The 20,207-nt window shown below is 38.5% G+C and overlaps 1 protein-coding gene across 1 annotated transcript in view; it reads right to left on the reverse strand.

Annotated features, from left to right (window-relative positions):
• The window catches only part of LOC134865453 (disks large-associated protein 1-like), a 138,582-nt gene that overhangs the window by 57,663 nt on the left and 60,712 nt on the right, over positions 1–20,207 (reverse strand). Inside the window, exon 4 of the mRNA XM_063884976.1 lies at positions 9,923–10,140. Coding sequence (XP_063741046.1) covers positions 9,923–10,140 — 218 coding nt within the window. The remainder of the gene's footprint in view (positions 1–9,922; positions 10,141–20,207) is intronic.

Below are 20,207 nucleotides of genomic sequence, written 5' to 3' on the forward strand. Positions count from 1 at the left end.
GAAATTAATAAAACATTTGACAAAAAGTGCTGGGGATGTCACTTTAGGATTTGGAGGAGAAGTTTGTTTTTGACCGTGTTTTTCATACGAAACTATCACAACTAAGAGTCTTTGTCGGAGCAAATCGACTGGCAGACTCTAGATGTTGTGAACGTTTCACTTTTATTCCCAAAAGCGTATCATACTCATTCATACGAGGTGTGAGAGCAAGCGTTTTCTGGTTAGTTAGTCCTCCGCAGCAAGGTTATTATCGTTAACGAAACCGAACGAAATAACGAAAACTAAAATTGAAAAAAAAAAAATCGTTAACTGAAATAAATAAAAAGGAAAATTAAAAGAAAAAAACGATAACTCACTGAAACTGTATTGCATGATTAGAAAACTATCTAAAACCAACTGAAATTATTATAATTCCCTTCGTTTTCATCTCAGTCAATTGAATTATATGCCTCTTTGTTGGATTCATATGATCAATTTATTCCGCTCTGGCAGCACCTTACTGCACCGCACTACTACGCTGCCTGGCGGCACCATGGCGGCTGCAGCAAGAGTTGGGTAAGCAGCAAAGTCCTACATGGGACTTTTTGGAATATGACGAGAAAGACAAAAGCAAGTGTCTTGTGCTGGAAACAGACTGTGACAAAATATGTGGCTTGCTTCTCAAGGGGAAAAACCCCACGAATCTCAAAGTCCATTTAAGAAGCTCGCACAAGGCGGCTAATGTCGAGTACCAAAATAAGCTCGCCGCTGTGAGTCGCCCGCCGCCGCCCCCAGAAAGAGAAGCAACATCCCGGCCAGGTAGCACGGGGAAGGAGACAACTCTACTGGATGCTTTCACCGACGACTAAATAACTGCTGGTTAATAAATACGCAGGAACACCACAAGCGGGAAGATGCATTGGTTAACATGTTTATTGAGACTGGGATGTCGACACGACTGTGTGACTCGATTGCCTTCAAAAGGTTCAGCACTTCACTCGAACCAAAATTCAAATCCCCCGGTGCTGCAAGAGTGAATAACCTTATTGGAGCTAAAATGGGAAAGGCAAAGCACAAATTAAAAGAGATCTTGTGGACGTATCTCGCGAGGAAGCTGACCCTCTGTGTGGATGGTTGGAGCAAGAGAGGATTAACAACATCTTTCATGGATGTGTCAGCATGTTTTTATCATCCACCCGGAGGCCAGGTTCACCATGCTCTGCTGAACCTACACCGAATAGAGCACCCAAACACTGGAGAGGCCATTGCTCGCTGCATTGATGAGACATTAAATGCATGGGACATCGGAGAAGACGAGGTGCTGCTCATTGTGACAGATGACGGCTCCAACATATTGAAAGCTGTACGGCTGCTTAGGGATAGAAGCCAAGAACAAAGAGAGGAGTCCACAGATGGTTCACGGGGTCAGCCAGGAGATGCCAGAGACGGCCTGGATGAACTGTCTATCGAATCTGAATCAGAGGAGACAGACGAGGAGGAAGAGGAGATTGGAGAGACTGGAGACATCGGTAAGTGTGGTTATAGTGCCAAATATGTCTTAATAAAATGTCACAATGATATAACCAGTATTGTAAGCTAGAGCTGGGCGATATGGTCAAAAGCTTCTATCATGGTATGGATAATTTCATAACACAATACAACACATTTAATGCACAAACAAATGAAATACATTTAATTTGTAATGGCCTGAGTAATATAGCTAAAAAATCTGCCATGATAGTGAAGTTTTATATTAATGGATATCAATAATTATTGATCATATTGGTTGTGACTGACGACTTGTCCGGATGGGAGCAGCTAAGGTAATAAAATGAGTCAATATCATAATAGGTTTGACCAAACATCTCAATACTGAGACGATATTGTAAGGATGACTATTTGTGCTTTCACAAAATATTAACCCAATGAGATTTACTGATCAATTATCATCAATAATGTGGATACAATGACTAGTTAAGTTCAGAAAATCAGATCACTTTACTGTAATGTAGCCTTTAAAACCAGGAAGAGACAACACTTATAACATATCACAATAACATGATATACAAAATCTGTCATGATATCTTGTCTTATATCATGGTATGATATAATATTGATTTATTGCCCTGCCCTATTGTAAGCTTTAATTTATATTAATCCCATAACCGTGGAGTTGCCTAACTGTAAAAATGTGGGGCCTTTGTTTTATTTTAAGACCAAAATGGCTAATTATATTATTATATTAAGTCATTGGACTTGAGAAAAGAAAAAAACACTACTAGTGCTGTTGTACTCAATTTAGCCAGTAGCCTGTTTTTTACTGATATAAGCCTATTCCAAATTTAAAAATGCACAACAACCCAAGTGATCTGTTAACACTTAAAAAGTACAATTGTTACATTGAAATAAAGATACTATATTAAACATCGTGTTATCCTGTCAAACAAATTAGGGCACTCACAGTGTGAGAAATTACATATCATAAAACAAGTAATGTTCTCATCCCTGCTTTAAAACCAAGTGTTACCACAGAAAAGTCCCAATTCATAAATAATTCTTTATTAAACTGTAGTATTATTTTGTGTGTTACATTTGATGATAAATGATTTGTTTGTCTGTTTTCTCTGTTTGCATTCCTAAGAACTTGACCTGCCAGATGATGTGGAGAACAACAGGTTCCAGAGAATGCCATTGTAGCACTCGCTGGAACAGCACTTTTGATATGCTGAAAAGACTGCTGGAGATCAGAACTGAAGTAAATCAAGTAGTTGAGGAGTTGGGCATGGAGACACTTCTCACAAGCGATTGGGCTAAGCTGGAGAACCTGGTCAAGCTACTTTAGCCCTTTGCCATTCACACAGACCAGCTTCAGAGTGACAGCCAGTCACTCTCAAAAGTAGTGCCATGCCTGCTTAACCTGGAGGCACACCTGCAGATGACTACTGCTGCTGAGAAACAGTTAGCTCAAGTGCTGCTGAAATCCTTGCAAGATCGTTTCGCTGCCATTCTTAGCCCTGATTCCCCACAGTTTGATGCTACACCAGCAGCAGCCTGCCTGTTGGATCCAAGTGTTTCACTGATTCTTCAAACACCAGACATGGTGCCACTGAGGAGGGCAGCACAGTCTTTAGTGCAGAACCTGGCAGCTCAGTATAACCCAGCCACTACTTCTCAAGATACTGTCATTGCCACTCAAACTGCAGCAGAATCTCCTCCTACTGTCCTGCAGAAATACTGCTTCCTTGCATCTCATATGGAGGTCAATGTGTCATTGACAGATCAGTCTGATCACGTGACAGACAGTCTGTTGACTGAAATGAAAAATTATGTCGACAGCGTTAAACAGGGTGTGTGAAATGAGACACCATTGCAATTCTGGAGATCAAGAGAGGCTGTCTATCCAAAACTTGCCCCTGTGGCACTGGATCTCGTTAGTGCTCCTGCCTCACAAGCCTTTGTGGACGCATCTTCTCTGTGTGTGGACTGTTGTCATATGGCTTGAGAAACAGAACAACCACATCTCTGGAACAGCGTGTTTTCCTCAAGATCAAGAAATTGTTGCTTGACTGAAGTACATCCATCTCTCTCACACACACACGCACGCACGCACGCACACTGCTGGAGGGGTCTGTTCAGGGCCACATGTGGGGATCAACTGTCAAGAGGTTTTGACATGTTTCAGCTATGTTTTTGTTTCTCTGAATTCATTATGGAATAAGCTTCAGTCATTTTTTTGTGCTGTGCTGTTGTTTCAGCCCCTTCCATGATTCAGATCTTTCACACCTTGTTGTGTGTCCATTCAGAGTGAACATCTTTGTTGGTTATTTTTGCAAACAATAGCTACACTTTTTGAATCCTGCACCTGACAAACCCAAAGTATGAAAAAACTAAAACTAACAAAAACAAAACTAAAACTAAGCATTTTTGAAAATATAAAACCTAGTAAACCCACACTAAAAACTAATTAAAACTAACAGTTCCTGTTTCTTCCCACCACTGATGATCACACTTTATATTTCATATACAGTATATGAGCTCAGAGCGCCTGCAGTTGGTATAGCCACACTTAAATACTTTAAGTCTGAAAGTATGCGACCCTTGAAAGTTTCAAAATGAAACAGAACGGTTTTGCTGATCCTAACAGACACTTATGTCATTATGTTCTTCCTGAATATTTATGAAGATCTCGAGTTTCTTAAAGGGAAGCTGCTTACCATTTATGACTAATGTAAGTGATTTTCTAAATGAAGCCAGGTCATTCAAAAGCAAACTAATATACATATATACATATATATATATATATATATATATATATATATATATATATATATATATAAGGAGTGGGATTTAATCATTGATTGTGTGTATCCAACTTATAAGGAATAGCAATTTTGCATATTTAGAAGCGCTCCCACACACTCTTCAATAATGAGGACTGGATTCTGCTGTACAGGCACATTCTGCACACTTCTGACCATAACATTATTCTGTTCTCTGAAGGCATCAACAACATAATGATATGTTACAACTTTCTATTTAATGGAGTGGAGAGACAGGGAAGATGTATTCTCCTAAAGATAAAAGTTGTTCTGTACTGCATGACAATGTTAATAGAATATAGAGGGGAATTAATGTAACTTCTCAACAATTCTTAAAATATAATAGAACATTGACTTGTGTTAAAAGATGGTGAACAGCATTTGTTTGATCTTGTATAAGGCACAATTTACGTTGGCCAACAGGTGCAAACGTGTCCAATGATGCAAATATGAAAACACAAATGTGTCAAAACACATGCAAATGAAGAAACATCTTCACCAACTTCATCAACAACAAGGAAACATGCGCATTATTACTAAAAAAGCTGCTACTACAAAATGAAGCAAGAAGCTCAAAACACAACGGAAACCAGGGGACACTAAAAAGTGACGCACACAGCCCGGGTTGCAGCACTTGGTGATCGGGGTTGTAAGGATGACTAACTGTCACAAGTTTCCTTGATGTGATCTTATGATTCTTTCTCATTAAATTCCTCATAAAGTTAGCTAGGTAAGCTAGCCAAGTTGTCAACAAGCACTCCAGTCCCAGCGGTGTGCGTCACTTTTAAGTGCTTTTTTTTTTACATGGAAATTGCCAACTAATTGAAGTGGAGGTGCAACGAAGCAAAGAACCGAACATCTATTTTAGTATTTTAACTAAATAAATAACTGTTGTTCATAGAGAAGGAGAACTGCTTCTGTCCAGGGTTAGTAAGTGTTTCAAGAAAACCCAAGAATAGTGTGTGTGTGTGTGTGTGTGTGTGTGTGTGTGTGTGTGTGTGTGTGTGTGTGTGTGTGTGTGTGTGTGTGTGTGTATGTGTGTGTGTGTGTGTGTGTGTGTGTGTGTGTGTGTGTGTGTGTGTGTGTGTGTGTGCGTGTGAGAGAGACAGAGACAGAGACAGAGTGAGAGGAGACGGGAGACGAGCGGCCGTCCCTTGACTGCTCTCTGTAATTACTCTCACTATTTAGAGAGCTGTGAAAGCTTAATTAAGCAAAGGTGATATTCTGCTTCCTGCTGTAGATCACACTGCAGATTACTCCTCTCTCTGGGGAGGACTTACCCTCACACACACACACACACACACACACACACACACACACACACACACACACACACACACACACACACACACACACACACACACACACACACCTTAGCAGCTCTTTAAAGGAATTGGCATTGCTTTGCTTCATTTGAACGTGTCACAACCATTTAAGATTTCAGACCCATAATACATCATGAATTATAGCCTATTACTTCCAGCCAATGAAGAGCAATAGTATACAACTTTATATCTGCCAATTAACAACATAGATCTTTGCTTACCACCATCAAGAGTATTGACTGTGACTTTGTTCACTTTATAATAACCATCATTAACATATAGTACATAGATAGATTAGTTAATACTATAAATAAGCAAGAGTAGTTATAAACATTTATACTAACCATAATGCTTTCATGTTTTTTATTTTATCATGAGTTTGAGTAATTTAAAATAATATAATTATAACTTGTATGATAGCTGATAAAATACAATAACAACTATATTCCAATTATATTTGTAGACTATGAATTAAAAGTATATAGTTGCAATTAAAGTGACATTTATATAGTTGTGTTATGAAAAAAAATGATTTGTAAACTATTAATAAAATGGACCTGGAACCAAAATATGAATCATTGACATATTTCCTGACTGCCTCACATAGATAAATATACATATAGTATTAGGTTTTAACAATATCTTGTCCATTTTGTAATGTTTACAGGATTTATTGAATGATTTCTTTTATACAGTGTATCGCTTTCACTCCAGAACTGAAGCTCTGATCTTTTCTCCCGGACTGAAATTTGCTGACCCTGTCCGTCTTTACTTCCCATTATCATAATCTCTTTTCCATCCACAGAGCAAACACTAGAGGTGATAGGACAACTGTGGCTGCGAGGGAGTGCAGTGCAGTCAACTGGACGGTTGTGGGTTCGATCACTGCCCTGTACAGTCAACATTTCAATGTTTCCTTGGGCAAAATACTTAACCCCTAGTTGCTTTCCATGGCCAACGGTATAGTCCAGTTAATATTGACTGTCACAGTATTAAACTGAAATCCAAATCAGGCTTTCTGTACAGGCCCAATTATTTTTTACTATGGGATGAAGAAAGCTCTCTGTAGCCTTCATACTGACTCAGATGTTGTTACTGTTTACAGGTCGGCCTCACCTGAAGCTGCTCCTCCTGAAATAAACATTAGCATCAGATCATTTCAGGGATATTTAGATCTCTTTAAATGATTGTAAACTAGAGAAAAGAGTCAGTGATCACTATTAGCTGATAGATGCTGCAAGTAATAAACACAAGACACATTTAAAAAGGATGGCCTTGTTAACCAAAATCAGAATGCTTTATTTCTCTCAGAGGAAATTGGGCTTCATAACATTTGCTGCATTTAACAATGAAATAACAAAAAATACAAAATAGAAAACATTGTGAAGTATATCTGTCTGGGCTGGCACTTTTAAAGAGTTTTTAGTCTTAATGTGACTCCCAACAGCAAGTAACATGATGCATAAGTAAGTGGTATGCATATTAAAACACACAATTCATTAGATTAATATTACATTTGAAGAATTCTCTAATGCTGAGAATACTCCCTCGTAATGAAATGTCCATCCCATAGGGAAATAAATCATCATCATCATCATCATCATCATCATCATCATCATCATCATCATCATCATCATCATCATCATCAATTTTAAGATTTATTCACAATCATTTCTGTCATAAAACTATCATTTTTCTTTAAAACAAATTGTCCTTTCAAAGGATTTTGAACAAAGATTCATAGATTGGTCCAATGAAATGATCAGATATAAAGGGAAATACTGAAAGAACTATACGCTGCTGTGTGAATAAAACAAACTGAAATAAAAAACATATTGATATGTTTAATGAGCAGCTCTGGTTCTTACTGAATGAGTTCAGGTTAACCCACACAATGAGGCCATCTGTTTCTTAATGAGAGAATCAGACTACAGTGAGGGCACTTCCTGCTGCAGGCTGTGTGTGATTGGTCCATTTCATTCATGACAGTAACGTATTCCAGAACAATTCTATCAATTGCTGTTTCTCAAACAATATATATAATATGTTTTTTTAAACCGATTCAAAGTGACTGTGTGGATTTACACTGTCACTCTGATTCTACAAAGCTCTGTGATAACTATGAAGACAAATATGATGAGGTGTAACAGTATTGGTGTTTTGGCTGTTTTTACTCATTGTTTTGTCACAGTGGAGAGTTTTCCTGATAAGGCCATATGAAGTGAAACACAGGAAAAATAATAAACCTTTCGTTTTTCATTTGCCAGCCAGCATGGCGGCTGTTAGTTGGTCCACAGCAGAATCTGAAAGTGCTTTGAGCCTTTTAAGTGGCCTTCAGTTGGCAAAAGTAAAACCAAAATGGAAGGAAAATATTTGCTAATAGCTGTCCTTTTCAAATATAGTCTTATATTTGCAAAAACAAATTTGAGTAACAACAACTACATAAAAGACTGGTCCTATCATTCAAACATGCATGGTTAGCATACCATCTTATACAAGTTTACTTCCATCATTCAACCTGATTTATGGGATAAGGATAAGAATAGTCTGACAGAGAAAAATATATACTGTCGAAGGTTCAGGTCTGAGAGCAATGGTAAATATTTCTGCACAATGCTTCTTTTAAAAACTGCACACCTATTCCACATTTAAACTCATAGACACTGAAGAAACTGAAACGTAGATTTTACATTTGTTGACATAATACATTTAATTACAGTTAAAGTATCAGTTTTCTCTGTACTGCACTGCTAATTTATCATATTCTTGTTATACTTCTTTATTGATTAGTATTGATCTTGTATCCATCCATCCATCCATCTTCTCCCGCTTTTCCGTCAGGGTCGTGGAGGTAACAGCTCCAGCAGAGAGCCCCAAACTTCTCGTTCCCTGGCCACATCAACCAGCTCTGACTGGGGGATTCCAAGACGCTCCCAGGCCAGTGAAGAGATATAGTCCCTCCACCTGGTCCTAGGTCTACCCCTCGGTCTCTTCCCAGCTGGACATGCCTGGAACACCTCCCTAGGGAGGCGCCCAGGTGGCATCCTCACTAGGTGCCCGAACCACCTCAACTGGCTCCTTTCAACGTGAAGGAGCAGCGGTTCTACTCCGAGTCCCTCCCGGATGACTGAACTTCTCACCTTATCCCTAAGGGAGATGCCAGCCACCCTGCGGAGAAATCCCATTTTGGCCGCTTGTATCCGCGATCTCGTTCTTTCGGTCATGACCCATCCTTCATGACCATAGGTGAGGGTAGGAACAAAGACGGCCCAGTAAACATTTATTTTAGGGTTAGGGTTTTATAATATTTCAAATACGCAAAAATATTTCTTCCTTTCATCATGACCATTTCGAGTTAATCTGTTCCCTGTTGTATTTCAAAGTTTTCTCAATTTGTGTCATTTCTGTTCTAAATAACTGTCATGATTCATGTTTTATAGGTCCCTTATTTGCAAAATGCACTGTTTGCTGTCTTTTATACATAAACATGTGTCCCCAGTGTGTAAGGAGACTCACAAAGTGTCAGAAAATACAACCCTCTCTCTTTTCCTCCTTACCCATATCTCTAAAAATGGGGGTACAAACGAGCTGTTCCAGATTTGCTTCAGTTATGACGTCATATCTGAAATGTGGGCTGGCTTTACATTGAACTCCTGACAAAGTCCGCCCCAGGTGACACGTCCCAATCTATCGTCTGCAAAATACAGTCGGTGAGCTGAATCCCCTCTGCAGCACCTCTGTGTGTTCAGCAGGATGTCTGCAGGAGGGACTTGGAGTGGGCAACTGTGGCTGCGAGGTGGTGCAGTCGTTTTTCAACCAAAAGGTTTTTGGGCTTGATCCCAGCCTGAGCAGTCAACATGTTGATGTATCCTTTGGCAAGATACTTAACCCTGATTTGCTCCCGATGGCATGACCAACGGTGTATGAGTGTGTGTGAAAGGTAGTTCCCTAAAGCAAAAGCGTACTGCTATGTATGAATGAAATGCATGATCTGTTTGGTATTTTGAACAAAACACATCAGAGACATGTTTTTTATATATATTTAAGACCTATAATATATGCCATAAAAGAGCATAATAGGAGACCTTTAAGTGAAGATGTAAACTGATCTATTTTTAAGTTTTTTTCAAACTTGTCATATCTTTACACTGATCCTGTTTTCTGTAGGACATTAGGTTGAAATAGGTGCTTCATTTGGTTCCACCTCTTTCCAACTTAGATCCTCTTTCAGTGTTCAACCAAAGCAGATGTACTGTATGTGTAAGACAATGTTAGGGAAAAAAGGACATGAAATCTTACTTTAGAGTGGTCATCTCAGTCAGTGAGGGCTGTGTGGCTTTCAGGTAGCTGGCCCGGCGTGCCTGGACCTTGGGGACGGGTTTGGTGGGACTCTCCTCAGAGTCTCCGCTGTCGTCCTCGGCCATTGCTTTGACGTAGCTTCCGCTCCTCATCCTCCGACACGGGATGTCGTCCTCCTTCCCGAGCGGAGAGAAGCCGCTCCACTCATCTTGAGGTACCTGGGGCCCAGGAGCAAAGGTCAGAGAAACACAGTCAGAATCCACTCCATTGCTGTCTGAGTCCCAGCCACCAAACTGGCTAACTAAACTGTCTTGATGGTACATGGACGCTACAGAAACAGAGCTAACGTGCCGTACAACAATATACACGATACACAGCTAGCATCCACAGACTGGACTAAACTGATGGCTGGCATTTCTTTGAATCCACCACTCTTTCACACTCATGCATCAGTGCACAGCTTTCCCACCGCTGTGGTGCAGTCTGTCGGCTCATTAGCACGAACAGTTTGTGAATGTGCTCGAGTCAGGATGAAATCTCTCTGGCTAATTCATACATCTGCTATTCAGGAGCTCAGAACTGTGTCAGTACAAGAGCACAGGATGTGTGTGTAAGTGTTCATGTGTATAGTGTGTGTCTGCACTGATCTGACCCCAGGGCTGCTTTGTTAATTGAGAAAGACAGTATGTAGTAACATACTGACTGGTTTGACTGACAATATTGCACAAAGATAAATAAATGAACTGAACAAACTAATATCTACAAAATAACACAAAGATATGTGGTGCAGGAAGGAGTCCTTGAACACAGAAAGGGGTTAGCATTTTAACACTTCTGCTTCCATAGTCTCACAGGCATAGAAAAATTATGTCAGTGAATACTCTACTTGCGGTTTACACCCCACCAAAGCTTCTAAGTATCGTAAAAACAGCGGTTGCTACATGAGACGAACATTAGCTGCCTTTACCTTAGCAGTGGTGATGCGCAGCCGTGTGGCCGTCAGCTGTTCTTTATAGCATAACGTTAGCTTTTTACTTCTTTCAAAACCATTTAAAGCTCCAATAATCATAAACATAGTGTTAATATGTTATATTATCCTGCAAAATGAATCGTTTAAGTATCATGACAAAGACTTTTTTTCCTGCAATTTCCAAAATCCAATGGAAAAATCCAATTGCTTTGTGTGGAGGGAGCCCTTGTGAAGCTAACTTCTGGGTCAGCCTCCAACAATACAATATCACTGCAACACTCTAAAGAATTCAAAGTTTAAAGAACAAAAAAAAAAGAAGCAAAGAAATTGAATAGAATGTTAATGTGTTTCAGAAGTGAGTGGTAAGAATTCCTTCTCTCACTCCCCTCTCTTGGTATCAAGTTAGATAGTTTGGGTTTTATTTTTTCATTTTGAGATATCTCAGATTTGTCCCTCGACCCAAATACAATAGAGGTGAATTACATTTAGTTTGTGCTACTCAATGCATCGAGTTGCAGCGACTAAAATTCAACAAAACCACTTCCTCACTAGAGGAACAATGCTGTCTAACAGTCTGTGGTGATAATGCCTAGGTGTATATATATTGCCAATCGAATAAAGAAATAAAAAAAGCAACACTGGAGAACAGTGTTGTAATTAATTACGCATTCTTTTTGTATTCCTGTACTCTCCTCTGTCCAAACGAGAAAGCAAAGACATTATAAAGACAGAATACTGAAAATAATTCAATAAAAAGAGTTTTAGGGCAGCTAATTGGTGCAAAATGACTTTTACATTCTTAAAACAACTCTTATTTTTCCAGGGTTTGACAGACATAAACGAAATACATTTTTTTAATCTGATAAGAAAGACTGTACAAATGTATCAGTCCCTACAATACATATAAAAAGTAATATATATTTCCCATAAAAGCTGTTCAATGTTATGAGGCAATAAATCAGATTATTATTCTGAATATAAAATATCTGGATATTTGAAGTCCCTATAAGAATATTCTAGGAGTAATATAAAGGGAGTACATTAAATAAGAAGAATGGTTTTATTGGATTGTCTTCGTGTTCTGCTTTCCAACATTATGGATGATAATGACTTTGGCTTATAAACCAACAGCTTCAGCTTCATGCAGGTCTGATCTACCGGGCCTCCCTGACAGTGAACGTTACAGACGGGGGGCACAGGTGGAACTAATAACAGTAATGAGAGCGAGCTCCTTTTAGCCGTGTATCTAACCTGATGGAGAGGCAGCCAGCAGGAGCCTTAAAGTGGCACAACTGTGCTGGAACAGCCAGTGATCACAATATCTGTTACACCTGTGTGTGACAGGGCCAAACATCTGGCCAGACAAGGGTCTACACATGCCTGACACACACTTCAGACCAACAAAATACTTCTGATTGAGTCAATATGTACTGTATATATATCAGTTATGGTCTCAGCCGATGGTGCTTGCTACAGCGTTCATTTGCCTTAACTTAAATATGCAATGACCCAAAATACACTGAAAAAAATGAAATGTTGACTTCAATTCAATGTGTAATGTCAACAGATTTCACATAACTGTATTAGGTTGGATAACAAAATATTAGGCTCAACTTAATGTTGTTGCTTTCAACTAACCTGATAGTTATATTAAATCTGTTGACGTAAAACATATAATTAAAGTCAACGTTTCAGTTTTTTCAGTGCATAGAAGATCTGTGATGTTGGTTTTGCATAAGGCAACGACATGTTAACAGTTCAAAGTCATGCATATGCCTGCAATGGTGGAATGTAACTAAGTACATCTATTTAAGTATCATTTTGTGATATTTGAGTATTCCCATTTTCTGCTACTCTATACTTCTACTCCACGACATTTCAGAGGGTATTATTGTACTTTTACTCCAATACATTTATTTGACACTTGTAGTTGTTTTTAACATAAATACATGTGTTTATACGACATATATTTACTACTGTTTTACTCAGTACTTCTCAAAGACTTTATCGAATTTACTTGTCCTTTTTTCTCAAGCCCATGACATCTTTCATGGAGGTCGAGGAGGCGTGCTTTGGAAGAAGAGATATATATTGAGTTAATAGTATTTTTGACTTTGGAAGATTAAATGACCCTGAAGAACCTAAGTGTCAGCTATGATAACAGCTGTTCAGATTCTCCAGATGATAGAGAACGAGTTTCAATGTCTCCTTTATAATCTTAGAATACACTGGACTATCCTTACCTAAAGGAAAGGAGATCATGAAATCCCACAACATTTAAAGTGACGCAGCAGTCTGAAAACAGCTGATCTGAGTCATGATGATTTTTTGTTCACATCCCTTAACTTCATAATGTTGTTTTTTCTTTCTGAGGTTAAGGAAACATGGGACAGACATAGGACCTGATTTTTCACAGAAGCCTATATGAGCGTCAGTGAAGTGTGTCAGCACTTCTGCATCTCAACATGCTGCCGGATTGAAACTCTACCGATAATAACAGCATGTCCATCTGTGAAATAAAAGCAGAGGTAGGAGAAGTACTCAGATCTAGTACTTGAGTAAAAGTAGAAGTACTCAGATCTAGTACTTGAGTAAAAGTAGAAGTACTCAGATCTTGTACTTGAGTAAAAGTAGAAGTACTCAGATCTTGTACTTGAGTAAAAGTAGAAGTACTCAGATCTAGTACTTGAGTAAAAGTAGAAGTACTCAGATCTTGTACTTGAGTAAAAGTAGAAGTACTCAGATCTTGTACTTGAGTAAAAGTAGAAGTACTCAGATCTTGTACTTGAGTAAAAGTAGAAGTACTCAGATCTAGTACTTGAGTAAAAGTAGAAATACTCAGATCTTGTACTTGAGTAAAAGTAGAAGTACTCAGATATTGTACTTGAGTAAAGTAGAAGTACTCAGGTCTTGTACTTGAGTAAAAGTAGAAGTACTCAGATCTAGTACTTGAGTAAAAGTAGAAATACTCAGATATTGTACTTGAGTAAAGTAGAAGTACTCAGATCTAGTACTTGAGTAAAAGTAGAAATACTCAGATATTGTACTTGAGTAAAGTAGAAGTACTCAGGTCTTGTACTTGAGTAAAAGTAGAAGTACTCAGATCTAGTACTTGAGTAAAAGTAGAAGTACTCAGATCTAGTACTTGAGTAAAAGTAGAAATACTCAGATCTTGTACTTGAGTAAAAGTAGAAGTACTCAGATCTAGTACTTGAGTAAAAGTAGAAATACTCAGATATTGTACTTGAGTAAAGTAGAAGTACTCAGGTCTTGTACTTGAGTAAAAGTAGAAGTACTCAGATCTAGTACTTGAGTAAAAGTAGAAATACTCAGATATTGTACTTGAGTAAAGTAGAAGTACTCAGATCTAGTACTTGAGTAAAAGTAGAAATACTCAGATATTGTACTTGAGTAAAGTAGAAGTACTCAGGTCTTGTACTTGAGTAAAAGTAGAAGTACTCAGATCTAGTACTTGAGTAAAAGTAGAAGTACTCAGATCTAGTACTTGAGTAAAAGTAGAAATACTCAGATCTTGTACTTGAGTAAAAGTAGAAGTACTCAGATCTAGTACTTGAGTAAAAGTAGAAATACTCAGATATTGTACTTGAGTAAAGTAGAAGTACTCAGGTCTTGTACTTGAGTAAAAGTAGAAGTACTCAGATCTAGTACTTGAGTAAAAGTAGAAATACTCAGATATTGTACTTGAGTAAAGTAGAAGTACCAGAGAGTAGGAATACTCTGTCACAGTAAAAGTCCTGCATTCTAAATGTTCCTCCAGTGAAAGTAGAAAGTACTCTCCTCTAAATGTACTTAAAGTAGCGACAGTAAAAGTAGTGATTGTTTGATTGGTCCATTTCAGAATAATATCTCTGATATGTTTTATAATGATTGATCATTAAAGTGTTCTCAGAGCTGGTAAAGGTGCAGCTAGTTTGAATGGCTTTGTATACTGCAGGGTAGCTGCTGGATTTACTGCAGGTGAACTAAAGTCTGATTTAAGGGCTGGTTATATTTACCATCATTAATCCAGATCTGTAAATAAATGAGCAAAAGTACACGATGTATTCCTGAATTGAAGCGGAGTAGAAGTAGCTACTGAAAATGATAATACTCAATTAAAGTACAAGTCCCTCAAAATTGTACTTAGCTACAGTACTTGAGTAAATGTACTTTATGCCTCTGCAAAAAAAATTAAGTGATGCTTGTATATCTACTTTTAAAAAACATCCCAACAAAGCTCATTATTTTTAATTAGCCACACCTTTTGAGCGTGTTTGTGCTAGCTGGAGTGAATCCAGCACCTTTAGCGCCTTCAGACCAGAGGCCAGTGTGAGAATCTGACAGACTACAACCGAGGCAGACAGCAGGAGAATTGCGCCGCTATTGTGACTAATTATATATGAATCACAGAGGAGAAGAGGCTGAACTGATCTGCCGGGCTCGATGTCTCTCTCCTTCTGCGTGTGTGTGTGTGTGTGTGTGTGTGTGTGTGTGTGTGTGTGTGTGTGTGTGTGTGTGTGTGTGTGTGTGTGTGTGTGTGTGTGTGTGTGTGTGTGTGACGTCAAAGAGACACAAATGAGCAGTTTGGCTATAAAAAGAGAATGCGGGGAAAGGACCAGCTGCAGTAGCATCAGCAGCGCCTCTCACCCACGCACAGGCCTCACTTCCACTGCAGCGCCACACTCATTCTGCTGTAATGAGCGAGGAGCAGCGGAACGCAGCAGAACGCAGTGGAACGCCGCGGAACACCGTTTCACTCTGTCATTAGTGCACATGCTATTGTGGGAGATTTGGTACATCTCTGAGACATCTGTCTGTTCCGTTTCTGAGAGACAATTCCCTGTGCATGTGACAGTCAGTGACACTGTGCATGGACTCATTACATTTAAGTCAGTGGTTCAGTTTCAAAACTGGGCTTGGGGAGTATCGGATTACATTTATCTGGATACAACAACAAAAAAACGAACTGTATTCCCTTACAGTTACATTGAAAATGTCAGATTAATGTGAGGTTTTTCAAAGACGGGATTTACTAACAGGCAGGTGCATCGTAGTAGGGGGGCAATGGGAGAGACTACCCAGGGCTCAGATGGGGGGAGGGCCCGTCAAGTGCCTATAAGACTGTTCTAGGAGTATTTTAAAGGCGTACAATGAATCCAAAGCGATCTTGAATACTGGATCAGCTATCAGTAAGAAAGATTTTCATAAGAGCGACTTTGTTTTCTTCCTCGGTGCATTTCTGAGACAGTTGTCTGTCCGCGTTCTGAGAAATAAATCCCAGTGACAGTGTGCATACAGCCAGGCTTGGGGAGTAACGGATTACATGTAAAGGGATCACATAATCAGGCTACAAAAAAGGTATCTGTATTTCCTTACTGTTACATTTTTTAAATATGGGGATTTCTAGCAGGATTAAAATGTTACAATGCATTTTAAAATAAAGATACATTTATTATAGGGAGACTTTGCTGCCAGAATTTTCTTTTGTTTTTATTTAATTTAAATATCTTCTTTTTTTTTTAAATGCAGATCACCTGTTTATTATAAAAAAATACTGTGTTTTCTTCAAATTAACCTATTAAACTGAAACATTTATAAATAACATTTTTTATCCTAAACATCTTGGTCCCTGGCACATTGCTCTGTTGTCTGACATTGATTATACACCTAAGTAAAAAAACATCTGATTGATATTTCCTTTCTCTTGTATTTATTTGCTTTGCGTTTGACATTATTGGTATCCAAAAGTAATCAAGTGACATCAGATTTTTTTTACAGGTAACTAGCAATTGTAACAGAGTACATTTTTAAAGTAACCCTCCCAACTCTGCATACAGCACACAGTGTATTGTATGGCACAGGCTGTGGATTGTTTCCTTGGCAACACCTGTCTGTTTGGATGGCTTAAGGCAGCAGCATAGGCAGTGTAGAGCAGCCAGGAGCCGCGCTGCTGAGAGGCTGAAGATAATAATTTGCAGATTTAACATATAGAGCCGGGGGGGATGGGGACAGCTTTCATGTGCTCTCCTGACACCGCTGAAGCAGATCTGTACGTTTAGTTTGCCACAATCAAAGAGGACTATATTGTTTGAAAGGGAAATGTCGGTTTTCCTCAGCTGTTACTTTAGTGCTTACCGTTAGAATTTTTATTTTTTTGAGTTTGTGTTTTTAGACTTGTCTTTGATTTGTTCTGTTTAATCCTGAAAGCCTCACTCTCAGAAAGTGCCTCACTGTTGTTTACTGAGATCTAATTCACTAGCTGTAATCTGCAGTTCAAACAACCCGTCTGTGTTGTATTTGAACCAAACTCAACGGTTTTGTCTTTACAGCAGAAAAATACTGCTCATGTCTAAGTCATGGCCTTCTATCCCCTCTGTGTCCATTTTGGAGGACAGCAGGGCCTTTAGGGAGGAGGTGTGTCACTTTGACTTTTCTCATCTGTCCACGACCAGAAGGCAATGTTTCGTTCTCCATTTTTGCCTATTCTTAACTGCATAGTGTTTATTGCCTAACCTTAACCACATCTTAAAGAAAGGCGATGTGTTTTAATCACAGACTACTGCCCTAACATTGTGTGTGTCTCAGTAGTCCTGCTACTTGTGTTACATGGAAATACTTCTGTTATGTGGTCGGCGAACAAAGGAATATGCATAAAGTAGTTGTTTTGAAAAAAGGTTGATTCATACTCGTTTCACTTGCTTCTTTTTGAATATCACTAAACAATATCTATTTAAAGTTTAATATTAGCCATCATAAACTAAATGGCCAAGAAAGATGGCAACAACTACAGTAAACCTTTCAGTGTATTAACTGAGCCACAAAGCCTTTATTACTCATGAATTAAACATGTTTTGTTATAAGGACATTTATTCTTTATAGCCAGGCTTTAAGGGGACAATTTGGGAAATGCTCATGAAATGTACTGACTTCTGATTTAAATATGTTGGACTTGATGGATTATGAACCTCAAAATATGAGATTGTATATGTTTTTTGCATCAATTTAATTAAAGTGCCTAAATTATGACATTTTTGCAGATTATAAAAAATACATATTCCTGTATTTTATTCAGGAATCACTTAATTTCATTTTGTACATACTATATCATTATAGAGTCTTATATTGTAAATCTAAAATAATGTTAAAGATATATACAGTTTTTACTACTGTATCTCCTGTTACGTAGCTCTTGCAGTACACAATGACGTGTTATGCCCACTCTAGAACTGATTTAACTGATGCATGTCAGATGGACGTTCTATAACGACTTTAAAAACACTTAGAAGAATACAGAATAAGAGCTATACAGTACAATTTTAGCTCTTAAATAACTGATCGGGGCAATAAACACTATTTTACTGCATAGTGCAATTTTTACAATTCTGAATTCAAAACTGAACTACAATGGTGTGTTTTCACTTTCTGTCACTCCTGGCATTAGTGCAGTGTTTTTTAAATAAATGGTGTTACAGTTATTACATGAGTCATTCTGCTGCTTGTTGAGACGAACAGCAGAGAGAGTCTGAGCCACAGCTGATCTCTCAATCTCTCCCCCGCTAATATTCACTAGATCAAATCTGATGATCCATCCCATCAGCATTGGTATCTGGTAAAGATAAAATCGTTAAATGAAAACTGAAAATGGAGTTTTATCGTACAATGTATTCAGCAAAGACTTTTTGAGTGGTAGAAGGTTAAATAATGGCCCGCTGGGTTTGTGAAACATGGGCAGATGATTGGTCTTTTATAAAAAAAATATGAGATGCACAAACTGGTCTAAAGTCTGAAATAATGCAAATTGTCACCAAATGGGATGTAAGAAGCTCAGGAACACTTTAGAGAGAAGTATAATACATTCCTGCTGGCATAAAGGCCCAGACGGTACATCATATCCTTTGTTAAGTACGGTATTTCAATGTTCTAGTGTTATCCTGATGTATGTCATACATGTGTACTGTACTTTAAATAACCATTTCTAATCATACACACACTTACACACACATTCATAAAACAAGATCATCCCACACAGTTCAGCACAGCCAACAGAACAACCCTAGCCGGTGCTGGGGAGATTATTAACGTTTAAAGCCAGAACTTACCGTTGCAATGAGTCGAACGTCAATCCTCATTTGACCTTCTAGTGTTTCCCAGATATATGTCAAAGTCAATATAGGAATGCAGCTCAATTATTGCTTGTCTTTGATTGTGTTCCTGAAAGACATTGCAGTGCATTCCTGTAGATGTATGATGTTTTTTTCCTTCTGTCCCAAATGTCAAGGGTTTATTCAACACATCTGAACCCAGCATTACTGTAAATCCTATCAAACCCTTTGCTGAATTCATTTGGGAGTTGATAGAAACTCAAGTCACAGATTTTGTTTCCTGTAATCACATTTGGTTTGCAGAGAAGGTACAAACACCTCCGCTCAAAGGAGCAGCCCAATTTCAAGTTTTTCACAAGTTAATACTAAACATAAGATATGAAAAGTTGATTACATATGTACTGGACGCACTGATATAAGTATCTTTAATTTGGTATTGTGTGCATCCATGTTCAAAAGCTGTCTGCTGCTTCTATGTGTGTATTTCGCTGGGAGCCAAGTCTCAAATTAAACATAATAAAGGCGTCTTAAATGAAGAGGCACTACACTTGTCAAAGTAATAAACTTAAACCCAATTCAAATGTAATTGTAGTTCTACTATTGGGTTATATATTTAAACTCCACCTCCTTTATGAAGTTAAACATCTCCCCAACACTTAGCTCAACACAGCACTTCAAACATATAGCAACAATCCACAAAGACACAGTGAGGAAAAGATAACTGGTAGAAAGGGAAGCACTACTAAATTAAAAATGAAGTCTACAAACAGGAAGGGATGTCGTTCTTCATGAGGTCATGTCATCACCTAGCATTCAGAGAGTAAGGCTGCTACTGGATCTGCACTTACTTCTCTCTTCAACTCAAAAGGACGAAAGAGGAGGAAGAGGAGAAGGAAGAGGGAGGCTCTCCAAACCAAGAGGAAGTAAAAGGAGGTGGGTGGCAAGGGGTTGGGTGGGTAAGAAGCGTGGGGGTGAGTTGGGTGAGTGGAAGAGAGGCAGGAGGGGGAGTAGAGGGAGGAGGTGGCAGTGGGGTTCTTGGGAGTAATAAACTGGTGGTGGGGAGCAATGATCCTAAGGCTGTGGACACACTACAACTTTTTTATATTCTCGACACTAAATTTGTATTGAACTTTTTATCCACTTAGATCAGCGGCGTGTTTGAATTACCCTGTTTACGAAGTAAATTAAAGGAGGTTTTTTTAGCCTGTTGCAT

Source organism: Eleginops maclovinus, chromosome 6 (genome assembly GCF_036324505.1).
Source record: "Eleginops maclovinus isolate JMC-PN-2008 ecotype Puerto Natales chromosome 6, JC_Emac_rtc_rv5, whole genome shotgun sequence".
NCBI lineage: Eukaryota > Metazoa > Chordata > Actinopteri > Perciformes > Eleginopidae > Eleginops > Eleginops maclovinus.